This window comes from Cibotium barometz, chromosome 54 (assembly GCF_041138505.1).
Source record: "Cibotium barometz isolate CiBa-2024 chromosome 54, ASM4113850v1, whole genome shotgun sequence".
Taxonomy (NCBI): domain Eukaryota; kingdom Viridiplantae; phylum Streptophyta; class Polypodiopsida; order Cyatheales; family Cibotiaceae; genus Cibotium; species Cibotium barometz.
This window is the reverse complement of record NC_141099.1, coordinates 17114814-17140828: the sequence shown is the minus strand read 5'-3', so window position 1 is coordinate 17140828 and position 26015 is coordinate 17114814. Positions and strand designations below refer to the sequence as shown.

General features: G+C 40.5%; 1 protein-coding gene across 3 annotated transcripts in view; it reads right to left on the bottom strand.

Annotated features, from left to right (window-relative positions):
* LOC147607903 (Pseudouridine synthase family protein) overlaps positions 1-12703 on the bottom strand; it is a 108682-nt gene extending 95979 nt beyond the window's left edge. For 2 of the 3 annotated variants that reach the window (XM_086789951.1, XM_086789952.1), the window contains exon 1: positions 12527-12667. Coding sequence is in view for 1 of the 3 variants with exons in the window: in XM_086789950.1 (XP_086646076.1) it covers positions 12527-12620 (94 nt within the window). In the remaining 2 variants the exon portion in view is untranslated. Of the gene's footprint in view, positions 1-12526 lie in introns of all 3 variants that reach the window. The other variant, XM_086789950.1, reaches the window with a different exon arrangement.
* Positions 12704-26015: the final 13312 nt, after the last annotated feature.

The following is a 26015-nucleotide window of genomic DNA, read 5'->3' as shown; positions in this document are numbered from 1 at the left end:
CTCTTGTACTGACAGTGGTTGTCCAGTTGGAACAATGGACTAGGAATCATCATCAGACTCCTCTAGGTCTCCAAGAAGTGGCGGCTCCTCGACAATGGATATTGGAACATACTCATAAAAAACCACATCCCGGCTGACAATAATCTCATTCCTCTCTGGATCATACAATCTGTATCCCTTGGAAAGAGAATTATACCCCACAAAAATAAGCTTACGGGACTTGGAGTCAAGGTTCCCCCTCTGCTTCTTCGGAATATGTACATACGCATCGCTCCCAAATGATGGGAAGAAAACAGAATTAGGGTTAGAGTTCATTCATGGGAGACATACACAGAGAAGCAAGGGAGAGAGAGAGAGAGTTGTGGGGATAAGTCAACTCATGAAAAGCATGAGTGTGTGACTCCCCTATCACACATGTATATTGCACTAGTACACATAGTGCACTTAGTACATTAAAAGTACTAAGTGTACTATGTACTATAACTTATGGGCTTGTACACACTATAAGGGTGGGCATAACGCCTTTACCCCAACAACCTCCCACTTAAAGGCAAATTGCCCTTAAGTAAAGGAAAAGAAAAATCAGCATGTACATGATAATATACAAGGCCATATCAAGGCTGAAACTGGCCTCATCCAATGCCCATCAAGTGTCTGCAATGAGCAAACCGCTCCGGAGGCAAACTCTTCGTCAACAGATCAGCCGGGTTGTCATCCGTATGAATCTTAACAAGCTGAATTTGCTTGTTCTCTATCACCTCTCTGATGAAGTGATACTTCACATCCACATGCTTAGTCTTTGCATGAAAGACAGGGTTCTTTGCCAACTGGATGGCACTCTGACTGTCACAATGCAACAATGGAATATCCCCTGTATAACCCAAATCAACCACTAACCGAGATAGCCATAATGCCTCCTTGCAAGCCTCTGTGGCTGCAATATACTCGGCCTCTGTAGTAGATAAGGCTGTGCACTTCTGCATCCTGGATATCCATGACACAGCACCTCCTGTGAATGTAAACACATAACCGGTAGTAGACTTCCGGTTATCTGGATGACCGGCATAATCCGAATCCGTGTAACCATGCACTAATGCATCCTGTTTGCCAAAGCAAATGCACAAATCCTGTGTGCCCTTCAGGTATCTCATGACACCTTTCACTGCTTCCCAATGCTTCTTGCCAGGGTTGGCCATGTATCTAGAAACCACTCCCACTGCAAATGCAATGTCAGGCCTAGTAGCAACCATGGCATACATGAGACTGCCACAAGCTGAAGCATACGGAATCTTGGCCATATCAGCCCTGTCACTATCCGACTGTGGGCTGTCCATAGCACTGAGTTTCACATATGGAGGCAAAGGAGTACTAGCTTTCTTCCCCCCGTCCATATTGAACTTCTGCAAGACTTTGCCAATGTATTCCTTCTGAGACAAATACAACACATGCTGATTTCTGTCCCGAAGTATCCGCATACCCAAGATGTGATTTGCATCACCCAAATCCTTCATATCAAAGGTTTCGTGCAGCCTCTTCTTCAAAGCATCCATCTCTTTACGAGATTTCCCGGCAATCAACATATCATCAACATACAAAATGAGAATCAATAGACTGCCATCCAAAGCTTTCTTGGTGTACAAGCAGTGATCTATGTCACTTCTCCTGAATTTCTGAGATTTCATGAATGTATCAAATTTATGATACCATTCTCTTGGTGCCTGTTTGAGCCCATAAAGACTCTTTTTCAGCTTGCATACAAGCTTTTCCTTCCCACTTACTGCATAACCCTCTGGCTGCTGCATATATATCTCCTCATGAAGATCACCGTGAAGAAAAGCAGTCTTCACATCCATCTGAATCAAGTCCAGATCATCATGCGCAACCAAAGCTAACACAGCTCTAAGTGTGGTCATTTTGACCACTGGAGAGAAGATATCCTCAAAGTCCACACCATATTCCTGCTTGAAGCCCTTAGCCACTAACCTGGCTTTGTATCTTGGCTTAGCATCTGATGCAACTTTGAGCCTGTATACCCACTTGCATGGCAAAACCTTCTTGCCTGCAGGCAAAGGCACCAACTTCCAAGTTCCATTTTTATGCAGAGAATCCATCTCTGACTTCATGGCACGCTCCCATAGAGCCTTGTCTGCCCTCTGTAAAGCCTCTTTATAACATGAGGGCTCCCCACAGTCAGTGAGCATCAAGTAGTCAACCCCTGGAACAAACCTGTCAGGGGCTCTGGAGGGTCTAGTGGACCTCCGTACCCAATGACCATCATTTGCAGGTTGCTGTCCAGCCTGCATATCACCCATTGGTGGCTCCTGTTCCATGCCATAAGGCTGAAAAATCATGCCCGGTATCTCCTCTAACTGTGGTATATCCATAGGGATATCTTCTGCCATCTCTGGCTGTCCATTTGGACCATTTTCAGCACCATTTAAGGGCTGGTTTTCCTGCTGTAATGGCTGATTTACAGCCCTTTGTTGTTGTCCATGATGTCCATTATCATCAAAGATGACTCTGCCAGGCTCATGTTGCCTTGCAGGCTCCTTATACATGCATGTTTCATCAAAAATGACATCATTGCTGCGTATGATCTTTCTATTCATGGGATCCCAAAGTCTATACCCCATTTCACCTCTGTCACCATATCCTAGGAATATGCATTTGTGAGACTTAGGATCAAGTTTGGTGCGCATTTCCCTGCGTATGTGCACGTACGCAACGCAACCAAACACTCTCAAGTGCTTGTATGACGGAGGCTTCCCTGTCCATACTTCTTCTGGCACTTTCCCACCAAGCCTCGTGTTAGGTGACCTGTTTATAAGGTGAACGGCTGTCATAACAGCTTCAGCCCAAAAACCATGAGGTAATGCAGCATGTGACAACATAGAACGGACCTTCTCCTGTATGGTCCTGTTCATTCTCTCTGCTGTCCCGTTTTGTGGAGGATCATAAGGAGTAGAGAGCTCCCTCTTGATGCCTTTAGCATCACAAAAGTCCTGAAACTGTTTGGACATATACTCTCCACCATTGTCGGAACGCAAAGCCTTCAGTGTTTTGCCAGTTTGATTCTCAACAAGAGCAACAAACTTCTCAAACACTGAGAATGTATCACTCTTCAAACGAAGAGGATAAACCCACACCTTGCGTGTGGCATCATCTATAAAAGACACAAAATATTTTGCCCCTCCCAAAGAAAGCTGAGGCATCTCACATACATCTGTATGCACAAGCTCTAACTGAGCATCTTTCTGTCCAAGAGCTTTCTTGTGGGGGCACTGTAGTTGCCTACCATATATACAATGCTCACAAAACTGAAAACTTGAAAACTTTAGAGAAGGCAGGTAACCCAAACGAGACAATTGCTCCATTCCTTTGATACTCATGTGTCCCAACCGGCTATGCCACATAGAAATTTCCGGCAGCTCGGTTGCATTTACATTAGCATGGTGACAAACACCTGCATGCATAAAATAAAGAGTGTCCACCTTAGAGCCTCTGGCAACAACCAGTGAGCCCTTACTAATTTTCCACTTTCCACTACCAAATGTGGTAACATAATCAGCATCATCAAGCTGTCCAGTAGAAAGCAGATTCTTCTTGATCTCAGGCACATGCCTGACATCATGGAGCATAAGCTGTGAGCCATCTGAAAACACAAGCCTCACATCACCTCTGCCAAGAATCTTGCATGCATGGTTATCACCCAAATAAACCACTCCTTCATTGCCAGCAGTATACCTGACAAACAAGTCTCTGCAACCTGTGACATGAAAGGAGGCACCTGAATCAATGATCCATGAGTGCATACCATGACCACCTGTAAGAAGTGAATGGGCATCAAGTGAAGAAGTAAATAGGACCTCATCCTCACTGCCACCTGCATGTGACACATTGATTTCTTCGATCTTGACTCCACTTTTGCCCTTTGGCTTTACATCTTTGGCTTCATCTTTCTCTTTGTCTTTGCCTTTTCCCTTTTCCTTTTGATCATTTTTCCATTTGTAGCATTGCTTTTTAATGTGTCCCTTCTTGCCACAATAATGGCATTCCAAATCCTTTTTGGAGCGAGACTTGCTCCTTCCCCTTTCTTGGCTTTTCCCCCTTTGCTGGGATCTCCCACGTGCATTCATTGCATTGGACTTTCCAACAGAGTTGTTTTTTCTGTTCATCTCTTCTTGAAGAAGAGCACCCTCAACATCTGCATATGACAGCATAGCATTCGAATTGCTAGTGGCTGTCCTGAATGTGTCCCAACTCTCTAGCAAAGTGCATAACAGAAAAGTGGCTTTGAACTCATCGTCCATTGCCAGCTTTTGATTGATAACTTGGCTGACAATACCATTAAACTCATTGAGATGGGCTGTCATAGACGCCCCTTCCTTCATCTGAAGACCTATGAGTTTCTTCAACCAATACACTTTGCTTGAGGCACTTTGTTGGGCATACAAGTCCTGCAATCTCTGCCACATTCCCCAAGCTGTCTTCTCTTCACGAATGCTGAAAAGTAATGAGTCTGACACAGACAACATGATAGTAGATCTTGCCAGCTCATCCATATCTTCCCACTCTTCAGCAGTAAGAGAAGCGGGCATTATACCCCTTTCTTTGATAGGCTTGTGCTGCTTTTTCTGGAGCAACACATTGTAGCACTGGGTTTGCCAAATATCATAATTATGCGAGCCTTCAAGCTTCTTGATGTGAAGCAATGAAGAGCTCTCACCTGTGGTTGCCATAGCAAAATGCAACCTGTCAATGCCTGACTCCCTGCAAAATGTGCAAACACTGCACCCAAAATGTGCAAACACTGCACCCAAAGCACACAAAGTGCTCACAGTTATTCTCCCAAAGTTTATCTCCCACTGCGGAAGCAAGAATGCAACTTTTCTCCCACTTTATGTGATGAAAACACCAAAATCTGGTTGCTGCAGATTTTGGACAGCACCTTGAATGTGCTCTTTTGCCCTTCCAAAGTACTGTACAGCAGTACCAAGTGCTCACCAATGATGTACCAAACCTGTACCGGCAAGTACAGCAGCTGAATTTGAACCTTTTGGTCACTCAAAACAGTGTACAGCCATGCCAAAACATGCACAAAGCTGTGCCAAATCTGTACCAGCAGGTACAATAGCAATAAATGCTCTCCTGGCTGTCCAAATGAGTAAAAATCAGACTTTTACAGTCCTGTACACTGCATAAAACAGTCCCGAACAGAAATTGGGCAAAAGCCCCTTGACTGCAAGCTGATTTTTGAGGATTCAAGGCATAAATGTCTTGCCTGCTGCTTTGCCAAGCTCAACAAGCATACAAACTTGAAAAGCCCCTTGATTTAAGATCAATTTATGATCATACATGGTACATTGACGCACATGAAGGCATCCAGAGTGTTCACGATGCTTCCCCCTGGCCACATATACATCAAATACATGAAAGCCCCTTGATTTACAGGCACATTGAGTGCTTGTAAGGCATCAACACATTATCCACAGCATCAAATGCGATTGCCTGCATGCAAATCAACCAAATCGGCACAAAAGCCCCTTGATTTGCACTGCAATTTGCTGCAATTTTGCCCAAATGTGCGATTTTTCACATCATACAGCATGTATGAGTTCTTAATTGCACAATTACATCAAAAGCCCCAAATTTCGACATCCAATTTTCTGCAAATTGATCCTGATTTGACCAATTTCCTGCAAATTGATCCTGATTGTGACCAATGTCACCCAATTTTGCCAATTTTGCTCAAAAATTGAGCAATTGGGCACCTGTACCTGCTCAATTGTTGATTGTACTTGCTCAATTGCAAATCCCAAAAAAAAATTGAGGAAAATACCTTGTAATTTTCTGATTTTTCTCTGATTTGCAGGCGAATTTGGTGCTGATGCTTGATGCTGATGCTACTGAAAATGTGTGCAGATGAACTGCAGCTGGTTGGAGCTTCTATACACAGAAGCGTAAGTGCGTAGCTCTCCTCAGGCGTGCTGCAGAAGGCGTGGAGACAAAATGACAGGCGACGGGCAGCAATGCATTGAGACAAGATGACAGGCTTCGTACGCCTTCTGCAAGAAACAGCACGAGCAGCTACGCTTTTAGAGCGGGCGAGCGGGTAGTACTAATTCAGCAGCACGAAGGACCGCACATATGGCGTTGGTGATGGCGATGGCAGTATCCTCATCGTCGTAGTAAGACAGCTCGTCGTCGCTTTGCAAAATGGCCTCCGCCTGGTGGTGGCGGGTAGTGCTCGTCCAGCGATAACACTCACTGCGACCCACGCCTCGTGTGTTCGCCTGAGTATGGACGCCCAGCGTTCAACGCTCACACAGACAGCACACGCCTGCTTGCCCAACACGTTGCTGCCTTCGCGCTTTGCTTCGCCGTGCGCCTTCTACACGTTTGACGTCGCCTTGCCTCTATTCGGCTGTACGCCTTGGCTTACGTATCTGACACGCCTCACACGCCTTGTGTGTACCATTCTTTGTTTCCTTGGCTTCTTCGCTCGCCTAGAGCCAGCCTACACGCCTGAAGTCGACGGGCTCCTGCTGCTGCACTACTGCCGGGATGCCTCCTCTGAACTGCGCTAGTGAGTAGCTGCAGCTTGCTTGTCCTCAGCAACACCTGAAGAGAATCCTACTTCTTTCTCCTCGAAGGAACTGAAGGCTCTGATACCAGTTGATGGGAAGAAAACAGAATTAGGGTTAGAGTTCATTCATGGGAGACATACACAGAGAAGCAAGGGAGAGAGAGAGAGAGTTGTGGGGATAAGTCAACTCATGAAAAGCATGAGTGTGTGACTCCCCTATCACACATGTATATTGCACTAGTACACATAGTGCACTTAGTACATTAAAAGTACTAAGTGTACTATGTACTATAACTTATGGGCTTGTACACACTATAAGGGTGGGCATAACGCCTTTACCCCAACACCAAACACACGGAAGTGGGAGACATCAGGTTTCCTGCCAAAGTATGCCTCAAAAGGAGTCATGTGAAGTACTGAAGTCGTTGGAGACCGGTTGAGGGTATGGACAGCCATCGCCACAACCTCTCCTAAAGTGGATGAGAAGATCACGATGCTCCAGCATCGTCTTCGCCATCTCCACCACAGTCCTGTTTTTGCATTCGACAACTCCATTCTCGGAAGGCGATCCTGTATTTGCCAGTTCCCGCTTGATGCCATGATCTGCACAAAATCTGACGAAAGCATTCGAAGAGAATTCACCTACTTTGTCAGCCCTGAGAGTCTTTACCTGCAATCCAGACTCTTTCTCCACCATCACATGCCAATCCTTGAACCGTGAAAAAGCTTGGTCCTTCTGTGAAAGAAAGTAAACCCATGTGAATCTAGAACAGACATCAACAAGCAGCATGAAATATAGAGAACCTCCCAATGATGGTGTCTGTTGAGGTCCACACAAGTCAGTGTGAATCAACTCAAATGGTTTTGAAGCCCGCCTGGAAGCCTGCTTCGGAAAGGATTCCTGTGCTGCTTACCACGTATACAAGAACTGCAACGTCTTTGCCTGCTGCCAACATCTCGCAAGCCAACCACCATCTGGTCCTGGAAAGCTCGCCGCAGTACATCCACATTTAAGTAGCCAAACCGAAAGTGCCACAGATCTCCGACCTGAGAACCTATCAATGAGGAGAGTGCGGAGAGCTTGTAGATACCATTCTCCACACCGCCTTCCCAAACAACCTGGCCAGTCTCACGGCCCTGTAGAGCAACTGAATGCTCCTCAAATTCCACCCGAAAGCCAGTCTTGCATACTTCATGCACTAACAGAAGATGAAAACCAAGAGCAAGGACGTAAAGACCACGAGAGGAATGCTTACCCCCCTTGCCGTCGGGAATAATCTCCAACCGGCCCTCACTGTGTATCGGAATGGTGGAGCTGTCACCAATGAAGATGCGACCTGACTGCCGTTTCAGATCCAACTCTCCAAAAACACTAAGAAGCTGGCTGAATTCTGATTTTCAGAATTGAAGTTCTCCATTCAAGCTTGCAAAAGAAGAAGAAGACTCGAAGACTAAAGCTATGGAAGAATCATTTTGGTTCCGGTTGCTGCAAATTCTACGTGGGAGAACCCTTGGGAAGTGTTGGGCACTTTCCTAAGGCTGATTTTTCAGCCACTAGGTGGTTGATCTTAATGTAGCTAGGCTACATTTACAAGAAGCTACGCTTCCATTCTCTTCGGGATTATTGGGCAATCTTGGAGAAGGGTGTTGGGCACCATATTGCTAGCTAGTAGTTGGGCTACTTGTGGGCAAGTATAGCATTTGTGAATTGTTTTCATCCACAGTTATTTTGGAAGAGACGGTGTATGGTTGGGCCAAGCCACCCATTTCATGTACTTGTGAAACTCCTACTCCCTTAAGGCAATACAAATCCTTCGAGGGGGGGGGGGGGGGGGGGGGTTGGACCAGCCCATCTTCTGGTCCCTAGTGCTGTCATTTCTTTTCAGCATTTCCAAATTGTATAATCAATTGCCATGCACTTTTTAAGACAGAGATGTATGGCTGTGTATGTGGCCCTGGCAATGATCAGAGGATGGTAATTTTGTGATTTAAGCTTTAAATTCTGGATAACCATGAGCCCATTTGTGACACAACCTACTATGGCACTTTCCTCTACAGAGGCAAAGTATCAAGTAGCTTGCTATGCTACATGTGAGGCGATTTGGTTGCAGAGATTATTTGGAGAACATGGCTTTCCTCCTACCAGATTCTCTTCTTTGGTGTGACAATCAGAGTTGCATCACCATTGCCAAGAACCCTGTGTTTCATGCTCATACGAAACACATTGAGATCCAGTATCGCTATGTTCGTGAACAGGTTCTTGCGGGAGATTTGCGTTTGGAGTACTGTCATTTAGCAGAGAATGCAGCAGACTTGTTCACCAAGCTGGTGTCTCACGCTTCCTTGGGTCCTCATCTTTGGCTTCTTGGAGTTTGTTCACAGCATCCGGTGCTAAAAGGGGGTGCTAGCATTTCATCCTTGTATGCTGCCCATATTTTAGCCCATACTTGTTTCCTTTTATGGCCCTTGATTGTGGGCATGCCACCCTTATTTTTCCCCCTTTTTCCTAGCATTTTTCCCAAGTCGGGTCTTCATGACCAGTCGGCCAGCTCCTTACCTATATAAATAGGTGGGCTAGCCTCTCCCATTCATATGTTCATTAGTTGAGTTGTGTTTCGGGAGCCCCGGACGAAGGGGTGGCTATTTGACACATTAGTCACACCAACACTGATGTATGGAGCAGCGGTATGGGCGCCAAGCCTTGCTACCCATTGGTGGACACAGATAGAGAGACCACAGGCCCTCATGATGGCACACATGATACGCAACAAACCGTCAGTACCTCATGACATTATCCGCGCAGAGTTTGCTGCGCCTCCTATGATGGTAGAGGCCATATTCCAGACTATATGCCTGCTAGACAGATTCAAAGAGATGCCATAGGACAGATTGTCATACAGAGCTTTTGAGGCACCTAGAGAGCTAGCTGAGGTAGGAGACAGAGGATCATGGTATGCACAGGTCACACATTGGTTCTCACAGCAGGGCCTAGACATGGATCATTTACCACCATTCCAGTATGACAAGGATGCACCACATATCCGTCTCTCTCATAGTGAGAGGAACAGAGTATTGAGACAGGACCTATGGCAACTCTATACACGAGAGACATGGATATCGCCTACACAGCCTCTTCCACCGAAGATGCTATACTGCAGAGATCACTTCATGAGTATCACTGATGATGGATTTATAGGGAGGCCTAGATACATGGAGGGCTTTTTACCACACGGCCCCCGAGTGGCTATTGGTCAGCTTAGAGTTTCATCACATCGATTGGAGATCGAGATTGGCAGAGCAACATGGATCCCCCGAGAGGAGAGGGTATGCAGATTGTGTAGAGAGGAGGTGGAGAGTGAGGAACATTGTGTATGCAGATGCAGAGCATATACAGCCATCAGAGAGAGATATCCCATTTTATTCAGAGAGCCACATTCCCTACGCCAGATCTTTGAGGCAGCAGACCAGCGCATACTGGGGAGATTCATTCTAGACATACAACGTCACAGAGAGACATCATTACAAGCTCAGACAGCTCCAGAGGGGGGACGACAGCCACAAATTACTACATTTTTTCAAAGATCCATCCCACTCCCAGCTCCTTCACAGCAGGGAATTACTCTCCAGAGAGCACAGACACTCAGAGCCCGCAGGAGATAGAGGACACCTAGCTTTCGGACACCACGCCTATACCAGAGAGAGATGACAGAGATCAAAGCTCAGTTTCACAGAGAGGGTGCGGAGAGACTGGCTCGCTTCAGAGCAGACCTAAGCATGTTCTTCAGGGAGCTGTGGACACCCCCTTCATTGATGTATACCATTTTATACCCCCAATATGGTACAAGATGGAGCTAGCTAGGTTGCATATCATGATTGTATACTCCATGCATATAGCTTTGCATTCTCCTAGTAGTAGAGCTCCATCCCCTCCCCCACTCATTGTACTTATTGCACACCCAGATTCAGCTTTTTAGTTCAGTACTTTTTCATTTTGTTGGGATGACAGAGGATACCCCACACAGGTACACTGATTTGTCTCATAGGCCGAGTTCGGTCTTTTGGAAGACGTTAATAAAATCTCTCTCTCTCTCTCTCTCTCTCTCTCTCTCTCTCTCTCTCTCTCTCCATTCAGCACATTCTAGTGCTCCCTTTTCTTCCGCTCTATGCACACTCTATCACCAAGATGCTCGAGAACCTTGCTAGTTTTGTAAACTAGCCCACACATGTGAAAGACAAGTTGAACACGTTTCCATTGCAAATCCATTACATTTTGAATTCCAGTATAGCCAGGAATCAACAGCTCAAAACCAATCTTCACCTTGGTGCAGTGGGATCACCCTTTTGAGGTCACCTGCAATGCTCTCAATCACACTACTGGTGTTTGAGAGTACAAGTTGAAGAGACCCAAAATTAATGATAGCACCACATACGACAAGGAGATGTTGACACAAATTCATGCTTTAGACTTGGAAGCCCTTTTTGTAGGGTGCAAACTTTGTGATCAAGATAGATCATCAAAGCCTTGAATGGTTGCGATCAATGTTCATTGAGCACGACACACAACATCAAATCCATCAGAGACCATTGCCACATGTATCGCACCTCAGATGCATGTGGCATGATTGCTCAGGCTATGTAGATGGTAGTTTAGGTGACCATTGTCAACCCTAGTTGATGAAGGGACAGAGTCAATAAGTTGGTTGTGATATAAGGATTTTCTCATAGTTAAATTAGATGCACACTTGTGAATGGTTAGCCAACGCTCAAAGTTATTGGGTCTATGGGAATGAGCCATTGTTGCCATTAGAGTCAAGCTCTCTAAAAGAATTTCGAGCATGTTAGCACTAAATAAAGAGACGAAGTGTTAGGAGACTCTCTTTAACCTTAACATCAGCAAAAGAAAACTATGTATTTTCCCCTCTTCACAACCTCACAACCCCATCTTTCTAAGGGGTCCCTTTTGGGGTTGAGGTGACCAACAAACAGCTAACAAACTGGGCATTGGACAGATTCTTTTTGAAACCCAAGAAACGGGAAGGCCTCAAAGTCCCGTTCCATGATAGGGTGGCTATATGCAACACTATTTTGAATGCCTATATAATGTTCTTATGCCCAGTGTTGGACTTTGGAAAAGGACATTGGCAAAAGATTGTTAAATCTGTAAGAGATTTTGTGTGGAGAAATGTTGGATCCAATAAAAAGACATTGGCTTGGTACAAGAAGGTAAAGCAAGCAAGCTACACTTTTGTTGCCTTTATTGAGAACCCAGCTGGCACTAGACCAACAGTCAAAATCTGGTTCAAGAAGGGTGATGAGTTGGAGAAACGTGCTCCTAGGGCATGCACCACCGAAGCTATGGTGAAAGCCTGCATTCTGCTTCGTTACCAGATTTCTTGTGAGAAATCATCCTTTGTACTTGAGGATGATGGATGGGAGCTGATTTGTAACTTGCATAATAGAGGGTGATAAATTATCTGTTGTTGGTTGCCTATTGTAGGGCTGAAAGGATGTAATGCTTTTTGAGTAATATCATCAAGATGCCGTTCTCACTGCCAACAAAGATTCCCTAGAGCTCTTTGTGGGCAGCCATGGCTGTGTGTGGCTCCTACTCAAGATACATTCCAGGTGACAATGCACATGGCTAGGGGAAAAGGTTTAGGGCTTTGTAAGGCTAACTATCTGCTCTGAGGCCATTGCCTAGGTAGTGGCAACTCATCTGCATGGCTGTCTCTCAATAAAAAAAACCCTATTAATGGATGTCTCCCAAAACCCACTCCCCCCTCTCCCAACCCTAACAACACCCTCACCAGCATCACCCCAACCCCACACCACCGTCATCAGCATTGCTCCTCTACCACCACCGCCACCATCACCCACCCCCAAGAAAAAAAAGAACAAAACAGCCAAATAAATAAAGCATGGGAACAAGAAGACCCTTACCGTTGTGAAGTATGAAGTCGCGAGGTGTGATAGGAGTATCCGGCGTCTCCCAAACTATGGCACTCTCCGCCTGTTGTTGCTCCGTTGCAGCCATGGCTCTACACTACGCGTAGAATACACAGGTATAACTCAATCATATGCGTTTCAGGATGGCAAATCTTGTCCGGCATAGAAATACTGGTTAGTATTAGTCCCACCCACCCCAAATCTTGTCCGGCATGAAAACACTGGTTAGTATTAGTCCCACACCCACCCCAACTATATACATAACCACTTGGCTTTGGTGGTAGATTAGATTCTTAGATTAGATAAAGACAAAAAATAGTCTATGTCCGTTGTAGGACGGACACGCCACCACTTGTCCACATCAAACAAGGTCTTTGAGTGCTTCACCTGTCTACAGACGTTTGCTTCTTCACAGGCGTCTGCAAACAAGCATACTCTTGAAAAGATGCGAGGCATGAGATTGTGGAGTTTCACACACATTACCCATACATTTTGTAATGGGTCCCTCCAAAAAAGACTCTTTTGGACTTGGAAGACATGACTAGGATTGCCAAGTCACCTACATTGATATGTCATCCACCACTGTGTGAATCGCAAGACTTCACAAATGAAAACTGCCCCATGAAATGCCTAAGCAATTGTTTGCTTCACAAATGAAAAGCGCCCTCGTGAAGTGCCTAAGCAATTGCTTGCATACCCTTGTGAAGCCGAATAAGCCCTTATGAGATTGTCAACACGCCATTGCCTGAGTATCATGTCACTCAACCAACATGGGGCATGAGTCCCTAACACCTATGATTGAAGATAAACATTTAAGTTAGAGATTTCAAAAAAAATGTGAATGAATGAGGATCCTACATGCAAGTTCTCGGTACAAGGTGGTTAAAACTACCTTTGATTCCATTTTGTTTTGGGATTCACAAGTGTAGTTATGTAAGTCCCAAGTTGGGTATGTATATGAATGAAAAGCTACATGTTAGCATCCTCCATTATGTGTGAGATATCTCTATGTGTGTGTGTGTGTGTGTGTGTGTGTGTGTGTGTGTGTGTGGTTGGGGGGGTGGGTTAAGATTATGCTTCACATCCCATTGAATTACTCAAGAAGAGGAGATGCACCTAATGTTAAGCATTTGGCTCAAACATGATTGTCAAATGGTTTTACTATAGAATAGTCTTTTTTTATATATATTGTTGAGATGAGATACAATAATACAAAAGAAACATAATGGTAGATCATCGCTAAAAGGTAGCACCTCACTTGCATCCCTCCAATAGAAACCTATGTTAAGAATAAGAGAATCATAGTAGACGGTCATCATCACCAAAAGGTAGCACCTCACTTGCATCCATCCAATGCAAAGAACCAAGACAACATGTTGCGTATGCAAGCTTTATAAGCGCCACCCACTTCGTATCTTTGTTAAGTTAATCCATTCACATTTATTATTTGCATCCAATGCAAACCTATGTTAAGAACCAAGACAATATGTTGGGTATGTAAGCTTCATAAACGCCACCCACTAGTTAATCAATTCACATTTATTATTTGCATACAATCTAATTGAGAAGTTAAATTTCTAAATATGTAAGCTTCTAGTAGAATAAGAGACTTTGACAAATATCTTAGCATTTTCAAGACAAGACTTAGAGATGATTTAGATAAAATATCAATTTATAAAAGTAAGTACAAAGCTCGAGCTTTGTTTTCCAAGTTTATTGAAGGTGTCCATAGCCCATGTGTTAGTGTGTGCATCATTTAACTACAGGTAAAGAAAACTGTTTTTGATATGGAGAACACAAAATTTTACTTTTTATAAATCATCACCTTCAAGTAAAGGTAAACATCGACATCTATTAACATATTCCATTTGAGAGGTGCAATTTACATTATTCTAAGCCAATAAAAAAGAACGTTGCATACCTTCATCAAGCTGGTTGGTCCGTATAGGAACCCAAGCTATCTTGAATCTCTATGCTCAACACCATATGATGTCATTTAGATGATAAGGTTATGGTGGCAGAGCTACAAGAAAGAATACTGATGAAAGTTGAACATGTAGAATGCTCAATTATTAACACACTTTTATTGAGGTCCTTCTTTAACCTTTTGCAAATATAATGATAATAAAAAGTCAACTCATATAATTACAAGCCCTTTGACTATGGTATCGACATATGTGAAGATAGTGTGCAAGTTGCATAAGCAAACAAGGTTCATGATTAAATAACACCATTGTAAGCTTTCGATTGAATAAGAGCATTATATGCTTTTCTCAACCAGTGCATGAGAAGAATGTAGTTTTTTCTCAACCATTGCATGAGAAGAATGTGGCAAAGAGGGTGAGCTTGAGCTCCGTGCAAGCAAACTTCTTCACACACACACACACACAGGAATAGATAAGCACATGAGAGAGAGATAGATGACTGAATTTTCTTATTTCTTCACTTCTCTACAACCATACCATAAAGATAAGAGTATATAAGAAAAAGGACTCTCCTACTAAAACATACAAGGTTCATAGTGTGAACCCGACTATACGAGTTGGCAATATAACTATGCCATAACTCTAGTAAACCAAAGTGGCTGTCATACACCATGTAAACCACTCATAGCATATCAACCATAATCTCACCAAGAGGTGTCATCCTGACATGTCATCCATATCCACACTAGTTGAGCTTGATATCTCAATGCTCCACCTCAAGCTCAACTCCATACCCTGCACCCAATGCCTTTTGTAAAGATGTTAGCCACCTGATCCTCTGTGTTAACATAAACCAAATCCATATCACCTATTAGACCTTCTCTCCACCTAAGTGTGTTTTCTTCTAGCATGATACACAAGGTTATCGATGCCCACATTGTCAGAGTGAATGACAATTTCCCTATTTATGGGCTCAACCATATCTACAAGTAGCTTATGCAACCAAGCTATCTCACATGTCGTAATAGAGCAGTGCCCCTGTATACTCAGACTCTATACTCGACAAAGCAACTGTTAGTTGCTTCTTATTACTCTAGCTAACAGCAACACTCCCAAAAGAAAACATAAAGTTGCTAGTAGATCTCATGTCTACCAAATCTGTATTTGTGTACCCATGTACATGTACTTGTATTCCAGCCTCATAGAAAGTCCATAATGTATTGTTGACTTTATGTACATGAGTATCCTCCTAGCTGCATCTAAATGTGGCTTCCTCGAGGCTTGCATAAATAGACTCACCAATCCAACTGAATAGCTCAAAAATGTTACCTAGTGATAGTCATGTATAGTCATGTACATCAAACTACCTATTATGCATATGTACGTAGTAGGGTCCTCCAAGAGATCACCTATATCAGATAACCTCATGTTCTTTGTAGGGAGATTAACTTACACCCTGTCCTCCCATTCTTGGGCATACTTGGATAGCATGTCCAAAGCATATTGCCTCAACGAATTCCAAATCAAACTACATATTATGCATATATACATAAAAGGGTCCTCCAAGAGATCACATATACCTCGTGTTCTTTGTAGTGAGATTAGCTTACACCCTGTCATCCCATACTTGGACAGCGTGTGCAACGCCACATATTTGCCTCTATAAATTCCAAATCCAATCACGTGATATAATCACCTCTATATCCAAAAAGTATCGCAACTCACCGAAATCTTTCATTTCAAAATTATTCTTAAGAAGCATCTTCACCTCATGAATGTCATCATCACTGTCACCCGTGATAATCAAGTCATCAATATAAATAACCACAAGCACAATCCCTTTATCAGTCTTTCTCACATAAAGTGAGAAATCAGCGTATATAAAATCCACTAATGACAAGATACTTCCCTATCTCATCTGACCATGCTCTAGGTGCTTGCTTTAAGCCATATAAGGCTTTGCACAACCTACCAAACAAAATCTGGCTGTGCATAATACGCATATCGTGTCCTTGCTAATGGATGAGAGGAATGAATTCCCATAAGTCCATAAAGATGCCAATAATCATGGCTAAGACATAACATTGATTTAAAATATCAACACCATATATAAGATACAACACCATATATTAAGACATAACAATGTCTTGAAATATTAGCACCATGTATAAGATACAAGCATAAAAGCATTACGATGGCTCCAACTTTGATGACATCTCTATAATGTTGAAGTTTAAGCATCTAAAATGATGCTCCCAAGATGACATCTTGGATCCATAGTTTGAGAGGCTGTAAGAGGAGCTATTTGGGCCTCAACCATAGTACCAAATACCACATCAGTGGGGACAGATGATGGCAGGCCGCAACGACCTTAAGGTGCCACTGAACAAGGTGAGGCTGAGTAGGTAAAATTTGGGCACCTATGACAGTCAAGTCATCTACATAGATGACCACTAGCACAAATCCTTGTTAGCCTTTCTCACATAAAGTGTGAGAAATCAGCATTGGATACATGAAATCCAATAGTGACAAGATACTTCCTATCTTATATGACCATGCTCTAGCCAAACAAGGCTTTGCACAACCTTCAAACAAAATCTAAGTGTACATGATCCTTATATCATGGTGGTTGCACCATGTAAACTTCCTCTTTAAAGTCATGAAGTCATGAAGTAAAAATACATTCTTTACAGTCATCTAATGTCTCTTAGTTACAACCATAGCAATAATTTCTCTCACAACCATACTAGCAACTGGGCCGAATGTCTCCTCATAGTTAATTCCATATATATGTATATATCCCTTGGTAACCAATCGCCTTGTACATGTTAACATAACATCTGCATTATGCCTCACTTTGTAGACCCACTTACATTTAGTTGCCTTCGTTTCCTTAGGCAAAGACACCAAATCCCATGTCTTGTTAGTATATAAAACAACCATTTCTTCATCCATGGCATCTTCCCAATGCTTATTATATCCAAGTGCATGCTCAAAACATGTGGGCTCTTGACTATATATGCATAATGATGAGATGAATACTCATCATATCTCAACCTATCCCCTCTGAATATCTGACTCTAATAGACTTGTATACACCTGGATAATTACCAAGTATTCTCAACACTACTTTAGCTCTTTGTACACTAGGTGTAACAACAATAGGAATCCTAAACTCCTCATCAAGGCTCTATTCTAAGCCACTATCTTCATCACAACAAAGAAGTGTGGAAACATCAAGCATTATGAAAGGATAATCCACCTTATGTTTTTACCTTGCATGATTCAGGTGGAAACATCAAGCATTATGAAAGGATAATCCACCTTTTGTTTTTCCTTGCATGATTCAAGTGAATTTTCAGCACTTGTAGTACCACCACGTGACACATCAGAATGCTAAATATTCTACCTCAATCTACCTGTCACAATAGACCTCATACTAAAGGATTCATCTCATCTACTAAGTGTATATGATTGCTTCTCTGAATTTTGAGGCACTCATCTAATTCTTTGTTTCAGCCTCCATAGAATATTCTTACTTAGTACATGTACATAAGCAATGCATCTAAACACTTTCAAGTGTGTCAAATCTGGTTTTCTGCCATAAACTTTTATTTAGGCCATGAACTACTAATGGGCATCATGAACTACTAATGGGAGATATGTTCATGATATAAACTATAGTTGCTACTACTACTTTCAGCTGAGGCATCCCTTTCTCATTCATCAATGCATGGGTAACTTCTGCAATATGCCTGTTTTCTCTTTTTGTAACCCATTTTGTTATAGAGTGAACCAACATGTAAACTTCCTCTTTATTCGATAGTCTCTTAAATAGTCATTGAATTCATTCCCCCACCATTTGACCTTAGACATTTTATTTGTATGACTATTATCTTTCTCTACCATAACTTTGAAGCTTTGGAAATGAGTAAACACTTCACATTTCTCTTTCATAAAATAAACCCACATGGACTTTCTTATTGTGGTCATTAATTAAAGATACATAATAATTAAAGATACATTTGATGCTTATTATGCGAAAATGTTTGCTTAGACTGCTTGTCAATTGGCACGCTTCACATCCTATGATTTTGATGTCGTCTTTGTTGGCCCCAAACATTAGAATACATCACATCTAAAAGTCTTTGAATTACATGTCTATCATGTAAAAATGCATACCTAGCATGCTTTTCCCATTTGGCATGCTTTATTACTTTGTACTTTCCATCCACCTTGAACTTTGGTAAACTTGTAACAATGTTTTGCCTAATCGCTTCACATACTTTGTACATTTCATACACCTTGAGCTTTGGTAAACTTGTAAAAATATTTTCGACATGTATATTCTTCAACCTTACATATTGACATGTTCAATGCACTTATGCCAAACGTCAATGTCTTCAAATACTTTGTACATTTAATACACCTTGAACTTTAGTAAACCGATAAAAATATTTTGGGCCAGCATATTCTTTAGCCCATGAATATTAACATATCCAATGCACTTATGAAAAATGTCAATGTCATTAATCACACATGTATCATGTGCAAACATTGACACGTCCAATGTGTTTATGCTAAATATCAATGTTAGTAATCACACATATACCATGTGCAAACATCGTAGTCTTCACTTCAAGCATGCTTACATCCAATGTAAACATTCTGCTAACTCTATTTCCCTTTGCAATCAAACGGCATTAGTTATTAAATCTTCCACATAACATCCATGATGGTTAAATCTCACTGAGCCTTGCTCAATCATGTGCTCAACAAAAACTGGGTTCTTTGTTATGTTTGGCACACGTGAAGCACATGAAAAAGATTTTTCCATCCTGTATTAATAAAGAAACTTTAACAACATGCACAATAGGGTAAATTGTATCATAAATTGTTTCGATATAACCCGATTTTTCCAAATCCCTTAATTCTTTGAACCACTCACCATAGTTGGACATGTGGTTAGATACCTCTACACGTGTTTGAGTAGAAGGCCTACTCATGCATATTTTTGGAGGATGATTTACTCTCGACATTCATCTCCTCACTAATAAAAAGGCTATAAGATGAAATTTTATCGAGTTCAGATAATTGAACATAATCTTTTCAATGTGACTGACAACGAGTCAGTCACAACATCAATTGATGCTCCAATAAGGCAAGGGCATCTGCTACTACTGCAACCTCTTTAATCTTTAATGATACAAAGCTTATTCCTTTGTAGATTATGTAGCAACTCCATCTTTCTAGCCTTGGTACTTGTACTATACAGCTTAACCAAGGCATTCTAGCTACATCCTATATATTCCCAATCATAGAATTGTATACAAATAGGGACCCAATATATAACCTTGATTATCCTCTCATGCCATGCCTTAAAAGCATGTACCAGTTGTGGAGTGGAACTTTCTTCCAGAAGCTCGAGTTCCTTCTTGTCACCTATGATAAACAATAACCTTTTCCCATGAGAAAATATGTCATCATGAACTTCCATGCTTAAAAGTTGTTTTTGTCTAGCTTCTCACTCACAATCTGAGAAACTATTAAACATAGTTACTTATAGTAACTTTTACTTGCAACAAGTATGGTATTATATAGGCTAAACAAAACTTGTAATAACTTTTGCACTCACAACAATCCTACAATCTCTAATAATATGTCCGACATATATATACATAATTACCAATGATATTGTAAACCTGTTATATGTGAACCAGCAATCACATCATCATATATACATAGATTCCAAAATCTATTTAGGCACTTCAAATAAATAATTACGCACAATAGTGTGTGTGAAACATGCAAAGTAACACTATATAGCTAAAAATTGTTATTGTCAATACTTTTGTAGAGTGCCTATAAAAACCTTACAAGGTCAGAACGAGATCTGAAGTGACTCCAGATTGCTCACAAAATGCGAGTATGGCTAGTCATGACTTTTTACAGTACACAATTCACTTTTACTTTATAGAAGAGGGTTTCCCAAAATATAACAGTGCCCTCTCTTGTTATTCCTCTTATTGTTGTCCCTGACTAGCTACCTGTAGATTTGCTTGTAAATCATAAGAAAAGAGATAAAATTACTGTTACCCATGTACCACTTCCTTTTCTTGCCTCTTGAGCTTGTTATAAAAATCAATGCTATGATTCCATGGGAAGAATGTGGGGGAGAGGGTGAGCTTGAGCTCCTTGCAACAAGTAAACTTTACACATACACATAAGAATAGATAAGCACACGAGAGATATGGATGGTTGAATTTTCTTTTTTTTTCTTCACTTCTCTACAACCATACCATAAATATAAGAGCTCATAATATAAGGAAAAGTACTCTTCTACTAAAACATACAAGGTTCATAGTGTGAACCTAACTATATGAGCTGGCGTTATAACTATGCCATAACTCTAGTAAACCAAAGTGGTTGTCATATAGCTTATAAACCACTCGTAGAATATCAACTATAATCTCACCAAACATGCTACCAAAATAAGTGTGGAGGTGTCATCATCGCATAAGTGTGGAGGTGTCATCATCGCATGTTATCTATATCCATACTAGGTGAGCTTTGTTTGAGCTTGATATCTCAACAGTGCTTGCCTTTCTAGCATGTAGATGACTACTTCCTTAATATTATTCCTTCACATATTTATACACAATGAATCATTAACCATAATGATATGGTAGGAATGGCACATCAATATGATATAACACATAAAGCTATGATTAGATGATTGCAGTTCTTGTGTAAAACCGTTTGTTTCAACATTCTAGAGATAGTGTTATGACCCACGAGAGTGTGGAAATGGAAAAAATATTTCTAAATTCTTATGGCATGTTGAAATTGGTTAATCTTGGCTTCTCATATTTGCATTTGTATTTGACTACTAAGTGTACATCATAGATGTGCTTGTTCCAAATACAAGGGATGTATAAACACAATGGAATGTCAGGGTTGTGCTTGATTAATAGATTCTCTCTGTGAGTAATTCAAATGTGATCTTAAAAAATATGACAGATTGGGTTTTCTACCTCAATATCTTCTAACCCATCCAAGGAGTCTGTTTTCTTATAAAACCATAAGCATGGGACAACACCTAATTAGCTATATAAGTGTGTGTGTGTGTGTTTTCAGTCTTCTACATCAACAGTCGGAAACATCCAAGAACCTTATCTAACTTGACTAGCAAAAGTTTACATAATTTTGTCATACTAGAATGTGAGCTATGATATATCATCAACATCATGGGCAATCAACCATGCAAAGCCGAGTGAAAATAAAAAACCAAAATGCCATTTAGACATTACCATTGTTGTAAGCCACTATTAAAAACCTTGCGAGACATCGTGTATCGATTTCAGAAGGAAATTATGTGTAGCCCTATATCCTCAACAATCTAACGATATATGTGCATAGGGAATTAGGGCGTCCTAAGTTAAGATTAGGTTTCAAGCTTTGCCATAGATAAAATGAAGTTCTAATCTCATAATAGCCATCAAATATTTGGCAGGTGTAACATATAAGACTAAGAGAACATCTCAACCGAAAAAACCAGATGAATCACCATCATGGGCACTCAGTCATGCATGACCAAAGGTGAAAGGTTTAAAAAAAAAACTTTTTATTAGCCTTTACTACCTGTAATAAAAAATAGCCCGGGCATTGTTTATTAGTCATAGTTAAGCGTACCCCTATATCATCAGTAATCCAATGATCTATGTGTAAGGGGGTTTAGGGAAACCATAGCTTAATATTAGATATTAAGATATGCCCATATTAGTAGATCAGGTGCAGTGTTAATCGTAAAATAACAATCGAAGACGGTAGGTGCAGCCTACACAACTAAGAGAATTTTAAAAAAATTAGAGAAAAAATTATCATCATTCAAATATTAGTCCTGGATAGGATTCCCCAAGAGGTCATTATCCTATCGTCCTTCATAGGTTGAAATTTCTACACGTCGTTTTGTAACATAAGCATTATGGACAGAGCATAATATGGGTTTCAACCAAGTCCTTAACCCATACTCATATGCAAAGTTAAAAATATGAACGCCATCATGGGATTCCATAGTTTAATATCCCATCAATTGTGTATCAAAAGTAGGTCACTATGAGTTACGTGAGAGGAAGAAGAACTCCATGCTGATGCAAGAACAATAGACACGCCAAAGGAACAGTAATACATGGGCTAAGTGAGTGTGGAAGCACTCACCATTCATCGGTTGTTTTATAGGTGGAGTCAAGTTGCTGGTAGCCGGTCATTGCCTTGAAAGCTCCTCACCGGTGATGTTCCAATACATAGTGTATTAACCACAACCAGCCATAGCCGGCTAATGCTCATAATGAATGTCATGTCAGGTGTGCAGAACTCGCATGTAGGATTAAAGATATGATTATTTTTGGGCAGTTGTACGTATGTGAATAATACCCATACTTTAGGTGTTTGTGTGAAGCCATTCCCAACCCGTTCGCATGATTAATAAGAGTTTTACCATAGATGAGAAATGTGTGTGTGTGTGTGTGTGTGTGTGTGTGTGTGTGTGAGAGAGAGAGAGAGAGAGAGAGAGAGAGAGAGAGAGAGAGAGAGAGAGTATGTGAAAAAAATAGAGAGATTTTTTGTGCGAGCTTTATGATAGATGAGAAGTGTGTGTGTGTGTGTGTGTGTGTGTGTGTGTGTGCCCACCCATTCCCAAACACCATACTCATAAATGTTTGAGGCAATAGGCCCCATGAGTATAGGCTTACTGCCTCAAAAGATTGATAAGTAAAGAAGGATTGAATCTAGCCCCACTCCATTCATTACTGGTGGCTAGACTCTCAGTGATAACCTTAAGTACATCTTTCTTCCTGAATCCACTGTTGCAAAACTTAATAATCAGTTTGGATATCTCCTCAAATGCAACAAATGGGTTAGTTGAAGAATAAATTATTAGGTGAAAGGGTCCAAGGATTGTTTTTAGGCTTTGGAAAAGGACGGTTGCTTTTTCTTTTAACAAACTTTGAAGGTAAGATAGGGAGTTTTTCACATTTCTAGGTATTTCTCGTAACAAAGTTACCTATATAAGGGCTTACAAGGGAGAATTTAATATTCAAATAGTTAGTTTTAGTGATGAAAAGAGTTTCATCAATATTTATCCCATGAATCCAGGTGGGTTCGATTGAGATAAAGTTAGTTGGATAAATTTCTTTGATCAAAGAAGCAAACATAGGATAGTTAAGATTCAGAATATCATCCATGTATCGAAAGGAATGCGTGATGCCTTCTAGCATAGATTTATGGATAATATTTGCATGAGATGTAACAAAAAAATAATCAAAATAAGCAAAGTATATTGTACACATTACTGGGGAACATGAGAGCCCTGCCCTCATAGTAGAGATGTTGACGATTTAAAAGTCCACCAATGTTGTTAAGGTATAAATAGATGCAATTTTAGGCCCTCCACTACTCATATATCTTAATTGGAGTGTGAGGTTTGACAATATGCATCATGGATGACACATCCATGATCGACAAAAGTTCTTGATTTATCAAGAAACTACTTGACCACTTAGTCATAATGGATTAGACCTTCATGATTCCACTCGTTATCTTTATCCTCAGTTTGTGGAATGGGTGTACGAAGACCTTTTAGCTTTAGAGTGGAATGTGGTTGTGTTGATTAGATAAAAAAATATTTTTTAACCTACTTGGTTAAGTTGAGAACATCTCCTTTTTTAATTAATATGGTTGCTCCAAGATTATTATGGAATAATTTTCTGTAACCTTTTTTGCCTCCAAGTCATAGAGTTGGTAACTCTTTAACTTTATAATGTATCCTAAGAAGATACATTATAATGTATCATAAGAAGATACATTTAATCTCATTTAGTCTTGTTTGAGTTTAAAAAAAGCATAAAATAATCACTTTAAGATATTTAAAAAAATATAAATGAAGGTCCCTTACCAAAGTAGACATGTTGAGGTTTCAGTCCCTTAATTGTGTTAGCATAGTAATTAGTTTAGGTAATATTAGGAATACCAGTAGTTAATTATATCCTTAGAATACCTTAGGTAGGGTAGTTTAGGAGTCTTAGATCATTTATAATCCCAAGAAAATGATGTGAATCATAGCTTTATAAACTAATGTATATGATCATGTGCACTTACAAGGAAAGAGAAATAAGAATGAAAGAGTATAATTATGATTCAATCATGAAGCATTAAAGCATATGCTTGTTCTTGTGTGTTAATTTATTCACTTGAATATATGTCTATTTTTGTGTGTTAATGTGTTTTCTATTATTCACTTGAGTATATGTTTGTTACGTGTCTGTAATCCATAAACTATGTGCTCGTTTACTTGCCAACACTTTTGGCGAGGTTTGAAACATCTTGAAGATCCAAAATTGTATTGTTTTATCTCAACAACAACAAAAAATATTTTTTTTAAATCTTCGTAGTCCATTTCATTTTAGTAGAAAATTTCATCCAAATTCTCGTCATAGATATTACAGTTAGACATCATCCACATGATAAATTAGGATTAAGCCATTCTACCTATGTTATTTCTTACCTTGTTGGTAACTCGTGCAACTATTTGGGTCTGAACGTTATCCATAGGGTGGATAACCCATGGGTGTGCCTTAGCTTAGGCAACATTGAGAATAAATTTTTTAAATCATATCCTTAGACTACCTTAGGTAGGGGTAGACATCATCCACATGATAAATTAGGATTAAGCCATTCTACCTATGTTATTTCTTACCTTGTTGGTAACTCGTGCAACTATTTGGGTCTGAACGTTATCCATAGGGTCTAACCGTCTAGATATTACAGTTAGACATCATCCACATGATAAATTAGGATTAAGCCATTCTACCTATGTTATTTCTTACCTTGTCTAACTGTCATAGATATTACAGTTAGACATCATCCACATGATAAATTAGGATTAAGCCATTCTACCTATGTTATTTCTTACCTTGTTGGTAACTCGTGCAACTATTTGGGTCTGAACGTTATCCATAGGGTGGATAACCCATGGGTGTGCCTTAGCTTAGGCAACATTGAGAATAAATTTTTTAAATCATATCCTTAGACTACCTTAGGTAGGGGTAGTTTAGGAGTCTTATATACAAATGTTCATTTCTAAATCAGATCTATATAACTGATATATATGATTGTGCACTAAGCACTTATAAAATGAAAGCGAATGTAAAAACAAAAGACTAAAATTACGATAAGCTTTTCATTACCATGTGTAAATGTCTTTTCTATTATTCACTTCAATTTTTTGATCTATGTGTAATTTACAATCTCTATGTGTTAATGCGTTTTTTGTTATTCACTTTAGTACGTTTAGTCTTTGTGTAATCTACAAACTCTGCTGTGATTAATGTATTTTCTCTTCTTCACTTCAATATGTTTAATCAGTGCATAGTCTGCAAACTTTGTGGCATTTATGACATGTGTAAGAGGTGTGTAAGAGTGTCATAAAAGTGTTGATTTTTGTCTCTTGTCTTTTTGGGAAAAACTTCTTACACCCCCTAATTTGAAATTCAAAACCACCC